We start from the raw sequence: 16,041 nt of genomic DNA on the forward strand, positions 1-16,041 counted from the left end.
AAACCCAAAAGCGAACCGATTTACAATGAAACTGGCAGGCTGCTCCTGCAGGCTTTGAATTAGGGACCTGAGCGTGGATGCAAAAGGGCTTGTAAGCAACAACACACACAGCCTCTCGTGGACCTGTTGTTTTCCAGGATGAGTTTAAGGGATTATGGAAATTTTAGATACACTTGTCCTGCATAAACAATTTAATTCATGTACTCAAAGGTATGGTGTAAAATAAGCCTGCTGTGCTCTATACTGCAAAATAACTGCAGGCATTGTCTGCAAGTATCCCTTTGCTGGAAACTACTATTAATTGGCACAAACTGTTCCAATATAACTACAAACATGATGCCCATCAGTTGATTAATTTAATTTAGTTTTGGCATCTGCAAAGCAATAATTGCCTACCTTAACTTAGGCAGTAAATTCTTTCATACACAGCTCAGATTACGTCCTCTTTAAGGACAACTCACAGGATCCTGCTTTACAACCCAGAGCACAAAGGGAAAGTGTAGCTTTTCCACACTTTCATCTCTGCCTTCCTTTTACTGCCCAACTACTCACCCTCTCCTGAAAGGACAAGGAGAAAAATCAAGTCAACTTTAACATCCTTAAGCTGTGATTTTCACAGCTTTCCATCAAACATTAAAGGTAATCTTGAGGTTCGATTCTTCTGCAGTAAAATAGCCATTTCCTAGTTGCTCAAGGCCAGAACTGTCACAAATTTATGAAAAATCCCCCCCCCCCCCTTTTTTTTTTTTGCTGTGCTTCAATTAAGGGGATGGCTTTGTTGTTTCCAATCCTCTTTCCATTCAGAGAAGCACTTCCTAGCAGGGAAGAAGGTATTGGGAAAGACTGGTGGACTGCTATGGAAATCAGGTACAACACTGACCAAAAATTCACATGCAACACAGCAAAGCATGGACTTCTGTTCAAAAAGCAAGTTCTGCTTTTGTGGGTTTTTGTGTGCGTGTGGATTTGGACTTTTTTTTCATTTTCTAGAGATGACTCTTGTGTACCAAGGCAGGTCAACAAACGATGGCAATGGAAGCCATGACAAAAATATGGTGGTAAAGCAAAACTGGTAAATCCAAGGTAAACAAAACTGGTAAATCCAAGGTAAACACCCATTACAGAGCGCACAGAAAAGAGGAGAAAGAAAAAGGGGTTAAATAGTGCAGGTGTGTTCAATAACACTTTTTCTAAACAATCTTCCTGTAATAAAAAGAAACCAATTATACTTGCAAGTCACTTGCAGAAAATTTTAATAATTTGCCAAATATACAGCTATTAGAATGACCCTAAATATCACTTATAATTAAGTTACAAAAGTTGGTAGATAGCATAGTACAATGTTCTATAAAATAAACACATGTAATATTAACAATACCCCCTGCAGTCCGGTAATGGCAAAAAATAGCAAATGAAATTACAAACACATACAAATTAAGAGATTGAGTGACGGCTTTAGACACTTGAATTAAAGAAACTCAGACCAGACTAGATACATTCATCCATCAAGCATCATTGATGTAGAATTTTAGATTTTAAAAACAATTAACAACACAACATCAGGTGCAATTTCACATGCTTTCATTTATCTTCCAGTACAGTTCCCAGAGTATTAAAGTGCCTTTGTGCACTTGAGTTTCATTTATAGTCAGGTGCAACACACATCATATTTGGAAGTTTCTTTATAGGTCACTTTTTTAAAAAAAAAAATTATAACTATTTGAACCAATGCACACGATTCAAACAAAGGTGTTTTTAAAGTATCTTTGTTCTATTTGCTGTTCAATGTCATATAACAAACAAATTAAAACTCCACATACACGGGGCCCACCTCCACTAAACAAGACTACAGTAAAAATATTTTTTGAAGTGTGACCAGATGTCCTGCTCCGGGCTCCTTAGGAACTTCCACCGCTTCCCCCTACGCTACCTTCTAAAACCCAAACCTCAACTGCAGTAAGGAAAACATCATGCAGTTCAGCTGTCACTCACCTTGCCCCCAAAATGTCCTCTTCAAAACACAGATGAAGAAGTTTCATCAAACCTACGACCCAGCCTCCCACCGAAGCGTGCTCTCCGCTAACATTCCACTCCCGTCCCGTCACGGCAGAGTGCAAAAGGGAAATCGCATTTCCCATAGTATTTGAGGCATTTTGATGGTGTTTTTCAATACCTGCACTTTATGAGCAGTTATGGGGCATAAATTTATTAGGAAATAAAAATGTCACTTTAAATCATTCGACAACGATGCTACAGAAGGTTGCCAGTGGCCAGGGCTGAAGAAGGCACTCAGGAGGAAAGCTTGCTTGGAGAAAAAAAGCAAAAAAAATAGGAGGGAGGATGGACAACTAATCCTAACTTTAAACAGCAGATGTAGGTGTAAGTTTCTATCCTTCCACTGTCTTCCTATTCTTGAAAGTACTTCACCTCATGAAGTGAGAAAGCAGTCACAATGACTAAGTTCAGGCTGTAAACACCCCGGCCTGATGTGGCCAGCACAGGCGACGCCATCCCTTTGCCACAGCTGCTGCTACACGTGGCATTAATTTTAAATGCTCTGTGATCCAGACTCGGATCAGCAGGAGCTCTTTGCAGGTGAGGAAGTTTTCCTGGGGCTCTAGATGTATAATACACTAACATTACTTAAAATATCGTGGGCACTGAAGGATTTCAAGAACGTATGCACCCTGTTAATCAAACTAAATCCATTTCCTAATCTACTGAGTGCTTTGAAAGTTCTCCATGAAACTGTAGGGTTATGGACAAGAATGGTCTGACTATGCATTACAGCAGGAAAAAAATGGCAAACAGTACAAGTTTCATGTGAATCACAACTATATGCAAATTCTCTGGTTTAGTTCATAAAATGATTTGATTAAAATGTTTTAAACATCTCATAGTGGTATAATAATTTCCAATGTCATTTATGCAACAAATTCCACCCATATGCAAAAATACCATATATGTAAATGCTTTTTTATAAAACTCTATACAATTCAAGCTCTCCGAAGGTAAGCCTACACACAATCCCCACAATCACCTAGGCAGAAAGTCTTCAGAAAAGGATATTCTGAGAGTACACGAGCGACAATGCTTCCATCAGTCTTCCCTTTTGAAAATTGATTCTGCTAAATCAAACTCTTATTGCTTACAATCAAAACAGCCGGGTTTCACCAACGACAGCAGCACTCAGATACACCACACCAGGCTGGGGATGGGACCTGCTCAGTTTTATGGGACAGAAATACCTGTCAGCCTTGTTACCATTTCCCTACAGATTCCCACAAAACTCTCACCTGTCCTGTCCGCTTCCTACAGAGAACAAAAGGGAGGGAGGGAGATGATGGCAATACATATGTTTAGTGACCAGTGTCTCCCTCTTCATTATCTAATTAATTCTGTGATCTGTTTAATGATCTCTGTGAATAAGTCTCCAACTATAACTGAAAACAATCTGATCGAAGACACTACAAACACCAACTCTAACATGTGCGAGAACAGGGTGAATACAAAGCCTTTGCAGGCAGAAATTCACAGCTGGTACTACGCCAAAACACCTCTACAGCAAGCTTTATTTACACAACTTTCAATTAAAAATACTGTTCTCTCTCAAGCTACATTTTAAATTAACAGAAATATATCCATAACAACTACCAGTAAAAAAAAATGATAAAATTATTTTATTTTTTTTTTATTCAAAATATTCTGACAGTTTAACAACATCCCATTGCATTACAAACACTGCCGTAGTCAACACAACAATCAACACTTCAAGAGCATTCAAACACTGCAGACGTATATCTTAAAGCAGAGACAGGAGGATGCGCTTATACGCAGAGCATACAGATCATTTTCCAATAACTGACTTCTTTGAGGCAGATATCTGATTTCTCTGGCACAAAATGGATTAAAATCCAGAAGAGATGAATTTCAGAGGACAAAAATTCAGGTGTAGAAACGTTCCCCCCCGTATTTTCTAACAAAACATTGCAAATTTATCATCCAAGGCCACTACCAGCCTAGACTACTCTAGTGTTGACTATTTACGGGACAGAACAACAAAATCCTAACAGAGAAACAAGCGTCAAAGCGAACAAAACCACAAACTCTTCCTAGGATATGGCTTAAATTAGTTCACAGAGAGTTGGGAATATATTAACTATATGGTGCAATGGAAATACGCAGTAAAAAAAAAAACACAAAACCAAAACCACCAAAACTTTCTCTTCCTGATACTTTCCCCTCAGCCTTCACCATAATTTGCATAAAATTTTCAACCAAATGATACTGCCCCTCCTGCAAGCATCTTTTCCCACGCTTCAAAAACATGATGGTACTAACAGATTGGTTTCGTTCTTGAACGTATTGGCCAATATGAGCTCTAAAGTTTAAACAACGTAGTTCTACAGAGAATACCCTGTTTCTTCCAATTAACCCAGGTTCTCAAAGAGCTAAAATTTCAGCTTTATTTAAAACAACATATTTGTTTGAAAAAGTATTTATCTCTTTCTGATCTAGAAAACAAGATGTCCAATGGAGAACTTGCACAGACGCGTACACAAATGAGTGCATAGTGCAGAACATCACACAGAGAGAGCAGCAAGGCCACCGTGTCACGTTAAGTCCACGTGTAAAAGACGTGTGTTGCCAGTGACCAAATCCATTCTAAAAAGTTTTACTTCTGGGGCTTGCTTAAAGCATTAAAATCTTGCTCTAGGGATGGCAAGACTCCTCCGTCCCGAGTTTTCATATAGCTGACTATGTAGGCGTGGTAGGAGAGCCACGTACACAGCATACAGAAGAAACACACCAAAAATGCTTTGGATACATCATCCTGATCTCAAATATGCCATATGAAAGCTTGAATTTTTCCTGTGAAAAGGAAGGAACTGGGACAACTTTCAAATTACACAGCTTGCCTGCGTGTCGTTAGGGTAAAAAAAAAAAAGGAGCTGGCTTTAGCCCAGAGTAGGAGAGCCACAACTCCACTGCGACAAACACCACACAGAGGTACATCTGGTTGCTTCTGGGTGCTCCAGGGCTGACCTGGATCTTCGCAGCAGAGGGTGCTTCAGCTGTATTTGCTCGTCGTTTCCAGTCGGTGCTCCCCAGCAGTGGCACAACTAGCGGGAATCTCTGTGTGCGCACACAAACTGCTTTGTTTCCCCGTTCAATGAGTTTGCTTTTAAAAGCAACGTTTTTGGAGAAGGGCCATCAGAACAAAGGAGCGAGGCATTTCCCTTAGTCACGTTAGACACTCCATTAACAGACTGACTTAACCTCCAAAACCAAATCAGTTCCTGGAACATCTCGCATTTGCACTCTTTTCCTTCGGAACAAACAGTTTCTCTAGCAGTTGTGCAGTTTAAGCCTGTTAACGATATTTTACTCCAGCATTTTCTTAGCACCTCAACACAAATCACGTTGTAGCTTGTCTGCGGCGTACACTGGCTACGGACAACCACCAAGAGGTTAAAAAGAACAGCAATATCGTTGCGTGACATTGAAAATACCTTTTTGATACACTGGCTTCCAGGTTAGACTACTGACTCAGAAGGGGATTGCTCTCCCAGTCGGGTTAACTCCAGTTATCCACAGACAGTAAACACAAGAGGGCAGTACTGAGGGCATCAAGCCTGCGCGTTAAAAAGAGTTTTCAGTCCGTTTTCTACAAACCTGTTAATGGAGATACGGCTCAGTGTCACGGCTAAGTGGGCAAATGTTATCTAGGCTAAAGTCGTTATGGGAACTAACGTAATCCTGGCTTATTGTACAGCTGTACTCCTTGGATTTAAGCCAACCATATACATTTCATCCTATTAATTCACCTATCCTGCTTAATCTCCAGTATCTTTATCCTTTCACACTCCCTAATTAACTATCAGTTATTTTCCTGAGTGAGATTATAAAAAGTTAAACCCTTCTACCAAAAGTACAAAGACAAATAAAATATAGAACAATACAAACCCAGTTATACAGCATTACAAGTGCAGAAATTCTTCATGTTGTTGCTCTTCTTTATCATTGGCCCCCAGTAAAAACCATAGCAAAGAATTCAGTTATCCAAAATATTTCGAAGTACTGTGATTAAATTCTTCAGACCATAAATGTAGCCCTCATCCTTGGTGTTGCTAGGAAACACATGAGCAAAATCTATCATTCGGACTTCCACGTTGGTGCTCTCCTTGATCTCTGCCGGCACGTGACAGAAAACTTTTTCCAGTTGGGGTAGAACGTTCCCGTTCAGATGCTCCTGGGTAATGCACGTGCTGCTTTTCCACACGTTGTCTTGCTCCAAGTTTTCAACTTTTAGTGAGAGTTGACTGTGGTGCCTCTTAGAGTACGCCTTTTTGTGCAGTGCATAAAATTTGGACAAGCCTTTACTTACAGAGGCCTCAATTTTTCCATTCTCTGTAGAATTTATTACGTGAATATTATTATTATACTCCAGTATGTCTCCACCTGATAACAGTCCTTTGGGCACTCCTCTCTTCTCTGCCAAGGTGACGTCACTCAACCGCACGGTCGTTGCCTGACAGGAACCTTCATAAACAAAGAGTAACGAGCTTGCATAAAAGTTGAGTTGCGTCTGGCCCTCAAACCACTCCAGAATTTTTTCGACCTTCTGAATGCTGGCAGCTATCGCATCTTTTCTCAAGCAGTACCCGTTGTGGAAAAACTTTGAGATGCCTGCAAGAAATAGACACATTCGGGGATTATTTTCACCTCTGAAAAGAAATAAAATGTTTTTCATTTCTTTCAGCATGAGAATAGCTCTTGATTTGAAGAAACAGACAGTATTCACAGAGTTTCCTTCCAGGCAATTATTAACTGAATCAGAAGTGAACTGAGAAACTCAGATACCTTCAGTCACCTTACCTGTGTAAGGCCAGCTGTATCATACTACGGATTGGGCTTGGATTATAAATAAAATTAATTAATCAATGTATCAACCATGGTTCCTGCTTCCCATGTCATTTTAGCAAGGATCTGGACAGTTTTGGGCAGGGACTCATTATATTCTCCAGCGATAAAGCAGCTCAAGCAGTTCTTTATCAAGAGAAGGCTGATGAGTTAGTGCCAGCTCTGGAGAGGGGTGTGTTTGTGCATGTGTCCTTCTGTCTCTTGGTGAGGGACAGATGAACAGATATTAATTAATAACTAGTTTGAAATAGTTATCAGCACCAAACAGACGTATGATGCTAGCATGTTTCTTTATCGTTAATGTGGAACAACACAGGGATCGACTTCAACCAAGAAGGTCACTTTAACCAAAAGATGCATTTACAGTAGCTGTCTAATACAAAAGACAGGATATATTCACAGAAGACAACTGAAGATACATATATTATAAAACATATTTAATACTTCTGAAAGTTTTCTCTTTCGTTATAGTCTCTAAGCTGCAAAGAAATTGAATTCTACCACTATCACCCCCTCATTAGTAGTAAAAGACACGTGATGGGGGAATTCCTATGGACGACACTGCCGTTAAAGCCAACGGCAAACTTAATTTAGGATCGACAGGTAGTTCAAATGATACAGGAAACTGCTAAAGACCCATCTGGCAAGAGGATAAAAAGGGACTTTTAAAATGGGAACACACAGACTACTTTTTCCATACAGTTCTATTAAAAAAATAAACAAATTAAAAATATCCAAGAGCACCAATCTTACCATCCTTCACCGTTTCCTTTGTCAAGCTCCTTCCATAGTGCTGGTTTTGCGTCTCATAGCTGTCAGAAGAGACTCGGTAAACCTGCAAGAAACAAGGAGGGAACTCTGTACTTATTTCAGACAATCAGTATTTCTGCAGAGCTGAGAGACACCTTACAGACAGGCTACAAAACCTTTGGTACCGTTTAGCCCTCGCCCAGCTGTAAGTTACTTGCAGCGGTCAGCACTACCCTCTAGAGCTCTGAGCTGCAAAATCCTCCCCCTTCACATCTTGGGGTCTACGCTACAGCTTTCCTGCGTTTGAAACACATCATTACGTTGGCAAAAAGCAACATATCCATTAAGGGAAAACATTTTATACAGCACTTGTCTTGCAAATCAACGCTGCGACTTGAAACTGTCCTACTCCTACCCCTGTAACTATGAATGTGAAATCAGTGAGGCGTAACAAGCTCAAAAATTCAATGCAGTTATTTTGCGGTTCTTAAAACAAAAAAAATGTTAAGCACAGCAGCAAAACAATAAGAAATACTGTGACATGACCAGGAAGGCCCAGCTCCATGAGACCCATCTGAAACTGTAATTGTTGGCACAAATGAGGTTATAGGAAATAAATGACAGCAGTTGAGTGAAAGCTCGGTTCCAGTGGTACATCAGCTCTCGCCTGAAAGAGAGGCAACTCATACGGGTACAGTTTTGTCCATATCAGGAATTGTACAAGCTGAACAACTTAATTCAAAAATGTTTTACATAGAGACACATTTTCTCTCTAACTGGAATAATTTCCACAGCAGAAACGTGCCAGACAGCCAGGCCCAAGCACAATTTGTTTATGGGAGCGTAGACAATTCTTATTTGCAGAAATAATGGTGTTACCAAGCAGGCAGCTGTCTCTGGCAGAATCTTTGTGCTTGGCACTTGTTCAGACCACCCAGCCCTGCGGCACCCACCCCGGCTGCAGTTCTCTGCCCTCCCTTCACCTGCTGTAAAAAGAGAGGATCCCACGGAAAGCAAGTCGGGGCGCACCAGTGAGGCGCCTGCCCCGAGCCCTCCTTTGGGGCCTTTTTCTTGCTGTAGCTCACAGACAGTCCAGGACAGTGAAACATCAGTGCATAAAAAGGAGTGGTACCTGAGCCAGAATTTAAAAAAATAAGAATTCCCTGTTTTCCTTGCAGCCCCCCACCCCAAAACCTCTCTCACCCATCCAAACCGTGACGAGCACAATATGAAAACACAGGTCCGTAACTCCTGCTTTGCAAAGCAGCTGGGAAGAAAAGCCTCAAATAGCTGTTATTTTGACAAAAAAAAAGAAGTAATTAAATTCAGGGTCCCCAAGGAACTTAAATCACAGCACATGGAAACAGATTTAAGTCATTGCCCATGAATTGAAGGGGCAGTAAATAATTCTGGTTATTCTAAAGAAACAGTAGTCCTAAGCCTGAATGTTTAAACTCACTCGGTATCAGAGACACTTCCCACTGGTTTGATTCCTATTTCCACTGTTATGATACTCAGAGAAACTGAGGCCCCGATGTCTACAAACTGCAGAGGGGGGTTATTCTAAAACAGCATCTGACGAGGGTGATTTTTCATGAAAACAATAATTTCTCACCACGTTTTTTTTCCCAAACACACAAGAGCATACAACATGTGAACCCAAAGATTACTTATGTGAATACTTCAGGTACCAAAGTTACTTTCAAAAACATACAAAAAGTTTCAAAAACTTTTTAAATTTAACGAGCCACAAGCCAAAGGTAATTAAATAAAGCAAGAATAAAAAAACAACTATATTGCTTAGGAAGAAGATCAAGAGTCTGACCGCTACATCTCAGTTTTCACTAGCTGTGCCTTCATTTTAATAACATTAAACATTCTCGGTTAGTTGGTCTAGGGGCAGCTTCCTCCACACACCAGCACTGCAGCATGCTCCTGAACGAATAATCTTGTTTACCAGAACCTTATCTCTTCCCCGTAGGAGCGAAGAGTTTTTGTGACATGGGCACTTGCTCAAAAATGCTGATTAAGATCTGCAAGCTCATTTTGTTTTCCAGAAAAATGCTGGAGCTGCACATAAGCCCCCTGTGCCTCTGAGCTGTGAAGCCACCCTACCTGCCACAATTTGCACAAACCCATTCCCCCTCAAATGCCTTTCTATGTAGTTTAAAAATACCCAGGCAGATGTGCATGTTCTGCACTAACTCCACAAAATGGCTGATGATGAACCACCAAGTCCTGCGCACACACCAACAGTGTAATGTCTGTATTTAACTACCTTGGGAACAAGCAAAGACTCCCAACACCCTTGGTTACCAACGGGCTTGGCTGCAGATAACAGCATTAAAGGGCAACATATACAGGTAATCAGGAAAGTGTTCTCCATGGTAGCCAATGAGCTGTCTCCAAATACTGCTTCAAGCCTTTTCTCAACTGCAAAGAAGTGACTATTTGAAACGTTTCTGGGAAAACCTCCACCAAATACTGAAAGCAGAGGAACAGAAACCCAAGTTCAAACAGAGATGATCTTTCACCAGTTCTTGCTTCACCTTCACCTACCCTCCCAAAACCTGCCTGTGCTGTACCAGAAGACTAAAAGCACTTTCCTACTCCACAGACCTCTTGCCATGCTTTTGTTTATGCCACCACCGCTACTAATCTGCTACTAACCCTTCCCAAAAGGCTATTTGCCTTTGAACCAACCTTTTTTTTGTAGCCCTGTAGCTGCAGCTGCCTGTACTAGCCCATTTCTGTCACAATGATGACAAGTCAAATAAGTCAAATCTGTAACCATAACAACAGCCGAGAAATTATTAGACAGGAAAATCTCATTTCTTGTCCACCTGCCGCAGCGCCTTACGTGTTTGCTCTGTATTTACAAGGAGTTTCACTCTATAGTGGAAGACAAAGAAAACTCCTTAGATGATCTGCAAAACATTGCCTTCAAGAAAACTCTGCTTCATGAGTGATTTTTAGATAGTCTCACTACACAAGATCAGAGCTGTTTCGGCTGACAACGCGGAGGCTCCTCCTTGTAGCTACAAGCAGCTCCCATTCGATGAGGTTTCTGCATAAACAGAACTGGAATCCAGCACGCTAACAGGTTCAGGTTTTAATTAGTAGTAGTGAGGACTCTGTATGGGCAGCACATCAAAAAATCCAGATGATTAACCATCGAGGGAAATTTTTGGACCTTCTCAACCTGCACTTGGCTTTTGTTGCCACACAAGGTGTTAAGTTCTTGCTGCTTGCAGACACCCATATTTTTGTACCCTTTTTCCAATCACTGTTAGTTCACCTGACATTCTTGAACTGAGGGAAACCTCGAGCCAAAATAAAAACTTGGTCCAACGTGCTCTTTAAGAGGAGCACAACCCTCGCAAGATCTTAACAGTGAAACACACAGTTTGGAAACCTTGCAACTGCAGCTTTAGGACGTTAAGTTGAAGACAGGACTCAGGAAAACAAATATCAAATGTTATGGAATGTTATTTAGGGTAATTCAGTATTGACTTCCATGGCGAGGCAGAAAGATACACACGCTGTTCAAATACTTATCTGCGGCAACTCCCTAACTTCCAGAAAGTATCACTGAAATACATATTAATTAAGACTCGCCTGTTTGGTGGCGATACTGCTAGTGCAAACAAAAATCTCTATTAACTAACTCGCAGACCTCCTTCACGTATGCAAAAAACATTAACTAACCCACATCATCGAAACTGGAAAAAGATATTTTGCACAGGCTCTTCCAGCACTACAGAGGGGTACCCGCAGAGCCAAGGCTGACTCGATTGCACGCACGACACGGACTCGTGCACCAGCCAGTGCCTGGGAAGCGGTTTCCCACGGCGCTCCCGGTGCCCGTCCCTGCTCCCCCGCACACCGACAAGCGCAGCCCAGGACCTGCTTGTCTAAGCGAGGACACGGAGATGAGAGATACACGCTCTGATGCCGAGACATCCAGGCTTCAAAGGGCTGAGCTGTCCACCCCTCGTATTTTTTCCGTAAATACACTTAACAGTCACCCCTATTTACACTTCTGCAGGTCCAAGCGAGTGTTTAAATGCTACCCAGTTTTCTGTTCACAGCAAGGCACCTCTGTGCTCCTCACTGGCATCTGAAGGTCGGTATCCAGCCTGCTGCCAAAACTGGAGCCAAGCCAAAAGCGGGGGGTAAGGAGGTAGCACCCCAGCTAACCTTGAGGCCATCCGACATCAGCATCGGGCCACCACCTTCGCAGGGGGCAACTCCAGTGCCAGGCTGAGACCCACACCCCCACCCGGGGACCTTTTGCCTGGAGCTCACGACTGTCCCTATATAAATATAGAGGCTTCTGCATGTTGGAAGAACCCGGGTTTCTCCGCTGTCCTGTGATCTCTCAGGGGCTGATCCTGCCACAGTGGAAGGCTTAAACACCAAGTTTTAACAAGCTTTATTTTTGCTTTTTCCAAAAGAAAGTAAAACAAGAATTTGAAGAGAAAAAGTAACAAAAGGAGAAATTTTTAATAATAATTGAATGTATTCGATACTTCTGCTTTATAGTAATGCTATAACACTATTACTGCTGCTCAGAGCATGCCCATTTATCTAAATCCCTTTATCTAAACACCTCCTCCCCACCTCTTTTTAAGACAAACAAAAAAAAAACACCTTACGTTGTTGTTGCTAGACCACAAGTGATGAAAGTACACGCATCCCTGCTTGCTGCTGGCTTGAAAATTCAGCACAGGAAGGATGCATCCCTGCTTCGCCATTTCTAGAACTATACTCATATATTACTCTGTTTTGCTTCTTTGTTCTTCTGGTATTTGACCAAGTGCTTTACATGATTAAGTAACCACTAAGTGCTCCGACATCAATATAAAGTTTTAGTAAGGTCCTTACAGAAATAAGTTGTAGAATGAAATTACGTTGAAACTAATTCAGTGAAAAACCAGACTAATAATCTTCTAAACAAAAGAAATGACGCTGCAGTTAAATCATGAACCATTTTTAAAATAGCTTAATACATAATTCTGGACTCCCAGAACTTCCATGGAGCACCTCATTAGAATGAATTTCTTTTATGCTTTCTTTTTATATAATAGGTGGGGAAAGAGAGAGGCCATCTCCCACCTGATCCATCGGTAGCTTTTTCCTGTCATACAGGCAATCTTATCAGCCGTAAGGACACAAGTCATATACCTGAGGAGTCTTTTGTAGAAGGAAAAATTGCTGGGAAAAAAATGCCAGGGTACCCATCTGCTAGAACTCGCCCACGAGGATGACAGATGAATTCCTGAACTCTAGAAACGAGGACTGCTGAAACGTACCCTTCAATCCACTAGCAGATACCAGATGCTGAGGAATTGCTGCATTCAGTTCCCCAGCATGGATTTGGCACCGTACCAGCACAGAGAAACCAACCAGAGCCTTGGTTTACTGCAGACATCTCTCCCCAGACTTTTGGGGGGGCTTGCTTGTTTTTCAGGGCTTTTGGTTGGGTTTTTTTTGGTTTGCTGTGGGGTTTTTTTTTTAGTTTTGTGGGGTTTTTTTTTTAAGTTTTTGTTTTGTCTTCCTGTTTTCTTAAACATCAAAGCTTGAATTGGCAAGAACAACCCCGTGTATGAGTACAAGTTGGGGACAGACCTGTTGGAGACCAGCGTAGGGGAAAGGGACCTGGGGGTCCTAGTGGACAGCAGGATGACCATGAGCCAGCAGTGTGCCCTTGTGGCCAAGAAGGCCAATGGCATCCTGGGGTGTATTAGAAGGGGTGTGGTCAGCAGGTCGAGAGAGGTTCTCCTCCCCCTCTACTCTGCCCTGGTGAGGCCGCATCTGGAATATTGTGTCCAGTTCTGGGCCCCTCAGTTCAAGAAGGACAGGGAACTGCTAGAGAGAGTCCAGCGCAGAGCCACGAAGGTGATTAAGGGGGTGGAACATCTCCCTTATGAGGAGAGGCTGAGGGAGCTGGGTCTCTTTAGCTTGGAGAAGAGGAGACTGAGGGGTGACCTCATTAATGTTTATAAATATGTAAAGGGCAAGTGTCATGAGGATGGAGCCAGGCTCTTCTCAGTGACATCCCTTGACAGGACAAGGGGCAATGGGTGTAAGCTGGAACACAGGAGGTTCCACATAAACATGAGGAAAAACTTCTTTACGGTGAGGGTGACCGAACACTGGCACAGGCTGCCCAGAGAGGTTGTGGAGTCTCCTTCTCTGGAGACATTCAAAACCCGCCTGGACGCGTTCCTGTGTGATATGGTCTAGGCAATCCTGCTCCGGCAGGGGATTGGACTGGATGATCTTTCGAGGTCCCTTCCAATCCCTGACATTCTGTGATTCTGTGACTTATAAATGTAATAAAACCCAGTTCTGGTCATTTTTTACTGTGGAAGAATAAGAAAATTAGATGCAGAATTTAATAGCTTTATTACTCCTTCCTTCCTAAATCATGTTAATAACATATCAGAGCTTACGAAAATTACAACAATACCAGAAAGGGTTCATGAAGAACTCATAAAACGGACTCAGCTAAAGTCAGTTTTAAAATATCTTGCAGGAACATGTGCTGTAGATTAGGAAATTCACTCATAAAAACAGCTTTGATGAGGTATCTGCATTACTGCATGCACAAACAATAAAAATAAGTGATGGATTATACTGGTAAAGTTACGCAACCACCAGTTTGTGCTTTAAAAACATGTTTCAGAAATATTACGGACTACGTGATATGGCAAGCAAGGTGTTCTCGAAGAAAAACAAATCCTCTATTTTTAACACTGCATGTGCTGCGAAGGTATTTCATATTTCATATATATTTATATGTCTACTACTGAAACCATATTGCAACCTGTATTTTTGCTATTGGAACCATACCTTAGTTTTCCAACTTATGTTTCAGCTCTCACTACTTTCATAACAAATCTCTGTCCTCATCTGTTAAAGACAGGAACCTCTCCACTAAAGATGAAGTTGGGTTTTTAACCAGTATGTTATTGAAGTGACTGTATTTTCTAAATGCGTTTCCATGCATTTATCTGTCTGTTCCCTGCACTAAGATGGATCTAGTTTAGCACATGCCAAATGCCAGAACTCTGTGCATAAATCAAAGCTCTGCCAGGTAGGAGACTCGCTTCTTTTAAGGACAAACCATACAGATTTCATACATAAACATATGACTCCTTATTTACCAGTGCATAAAAAAAAGATATCAATGGCTTTGGGGATAAAAACCCACTATAAATACATTTTGGGGTGAAAAACCCCACCTATAACACATTTTTGCTTGTATCTCTTCATGACAGCTTATATGACGTGTGCTTTAAAAAACACCAGTAACTACATTTTCTGTTTTCCTGGCCCTCTTTCTCGCTCTTCTAAAATAGAAACTTAATAAGCAAGTCCACCCCCATGTTAAAAATAACACTGAACAGAGAGATTAAAAACAAACCCCTCTGCTTTCTGAATCGTGTTACACCACGTTTTGTCCCACAAACACTAGCAACTTTTCTCGAGCATGTCAGCTGTTACAGGCAGTAAATGCCCGTCCAGGAGCGTGTTTTACATTATGGCCAGAATGTTGCAAAAATAAAGCAAGGAGACAGGCAGAGAGCACCCCACAATCAAGAGGAGGCAAGCTGAGCAGAGAAAATGCCTTGGGAATTTAGACTTTAAGTGTTGCGTGAGGGGAGGAGGAACCTTTTGAATTCTTTTTTGGAAAATAACTTGAACATGCAATTTGGTACCAAAGGCACAAACCAAATCTCATCCAGTTAAACACCGGGTGGGAAACTGCAAGGCTTGGGGGAACCGATGTTATACATACAGGTGGAATTAGGGAATCAAAAGAATTTCTGCAACAGGATCAAGATACCAATAAACGACAACGCTAGAAACAACAGTCGCAAGTAAAAATACCGTGGAAGCAAGGACTCATTCCTATTGTGCTGTCGTGAAACAAAGGAGGTGAAGTGCATTGTTCTACACAGGAGATAAGAAAGGTTATGTAACGACATAAGCCAAATCCCAAGCTATAATCTCCAGCCTCCCTTCTCCATCTAAACTGTTTGACTGGTTTTTGACTCCACTCCCACGTTCTTTCTCATAGGCTTACATAATTACTGCTCATGACCACTGTAATTTATCGCTGTAAAAGCTTATCTCAAGACAGAGTTAAGGCTGAGAGCCTAGGCAATTAAGCACAAAACATTACAGAGATATCAGAATTATTTCAAAACAATGGTGCAATCTGTGTGCTGTTGCTATCTAACAGCAAGAGGAAGCTTATCAAAGTCTTCAGCCGTCTACGCTTGTTGATGCAGAGCTTGAGAAGCCCTGGCTTTGTGTACAGGAGAAGGAAAACAAAGATCTCGTATCAAAAAGAAA

The 16,041-nt window shown here is 41.6% G+C and overlaps 1 protein-coding gene across 2 annotated transcripts in view; it reads right to left on the minus strand.

Annotated features, from left to right (window-relative positions):
* Positions 1–1,236: 1,236 nt before the first annotated feature.
* Positions 1,237–16,041, minus strand: part of IPMK (inositol polyphosphate multikinase) — a 44,715-nt gene continuing 29,910 nt past the window's right edge. Inside the window, exons 5-7 of one of the 2 annotated variants that reach the window (XR_011049575.1) lie at positions 7,678–7,759; positions 5,968–6,690; positions 1,237–5,676 (exon numbers count right to left, since the gene is read on the minus strand). Coding sequence is in view for 1 of the 2 variants with exons in the window: in XM_068416649.1 (XP_068272750.1) it covers positions 6,056–6,690; positions 7,678–7,759 (717 nt within the window). In the remaining variant the exon portion in view is untranslated. Of the gene's footprint in view, positions 6,691–7,677; positions 7,760–16,041 lie in introns of both variants that reach the window. The other variant, XM_068416649.1, reaches the window with a different exon arrangement.

The sequence above is a fragment of the Nyctibius grandis genome, chromosome 20 (genome assembly GCF_013368605.1).
Source record: "Nyctibius grandis isolate bNycGra1 chromosome 20, bNycGra1.pri, whole genome shotgun sequence".
NCBI classification, from domain to species: Eukaryota; Metazoa; Chordata; class Aves; order Nyctibiiformes; family Nyctibiidae; genus Nyctibius; species Nyctibius grandis.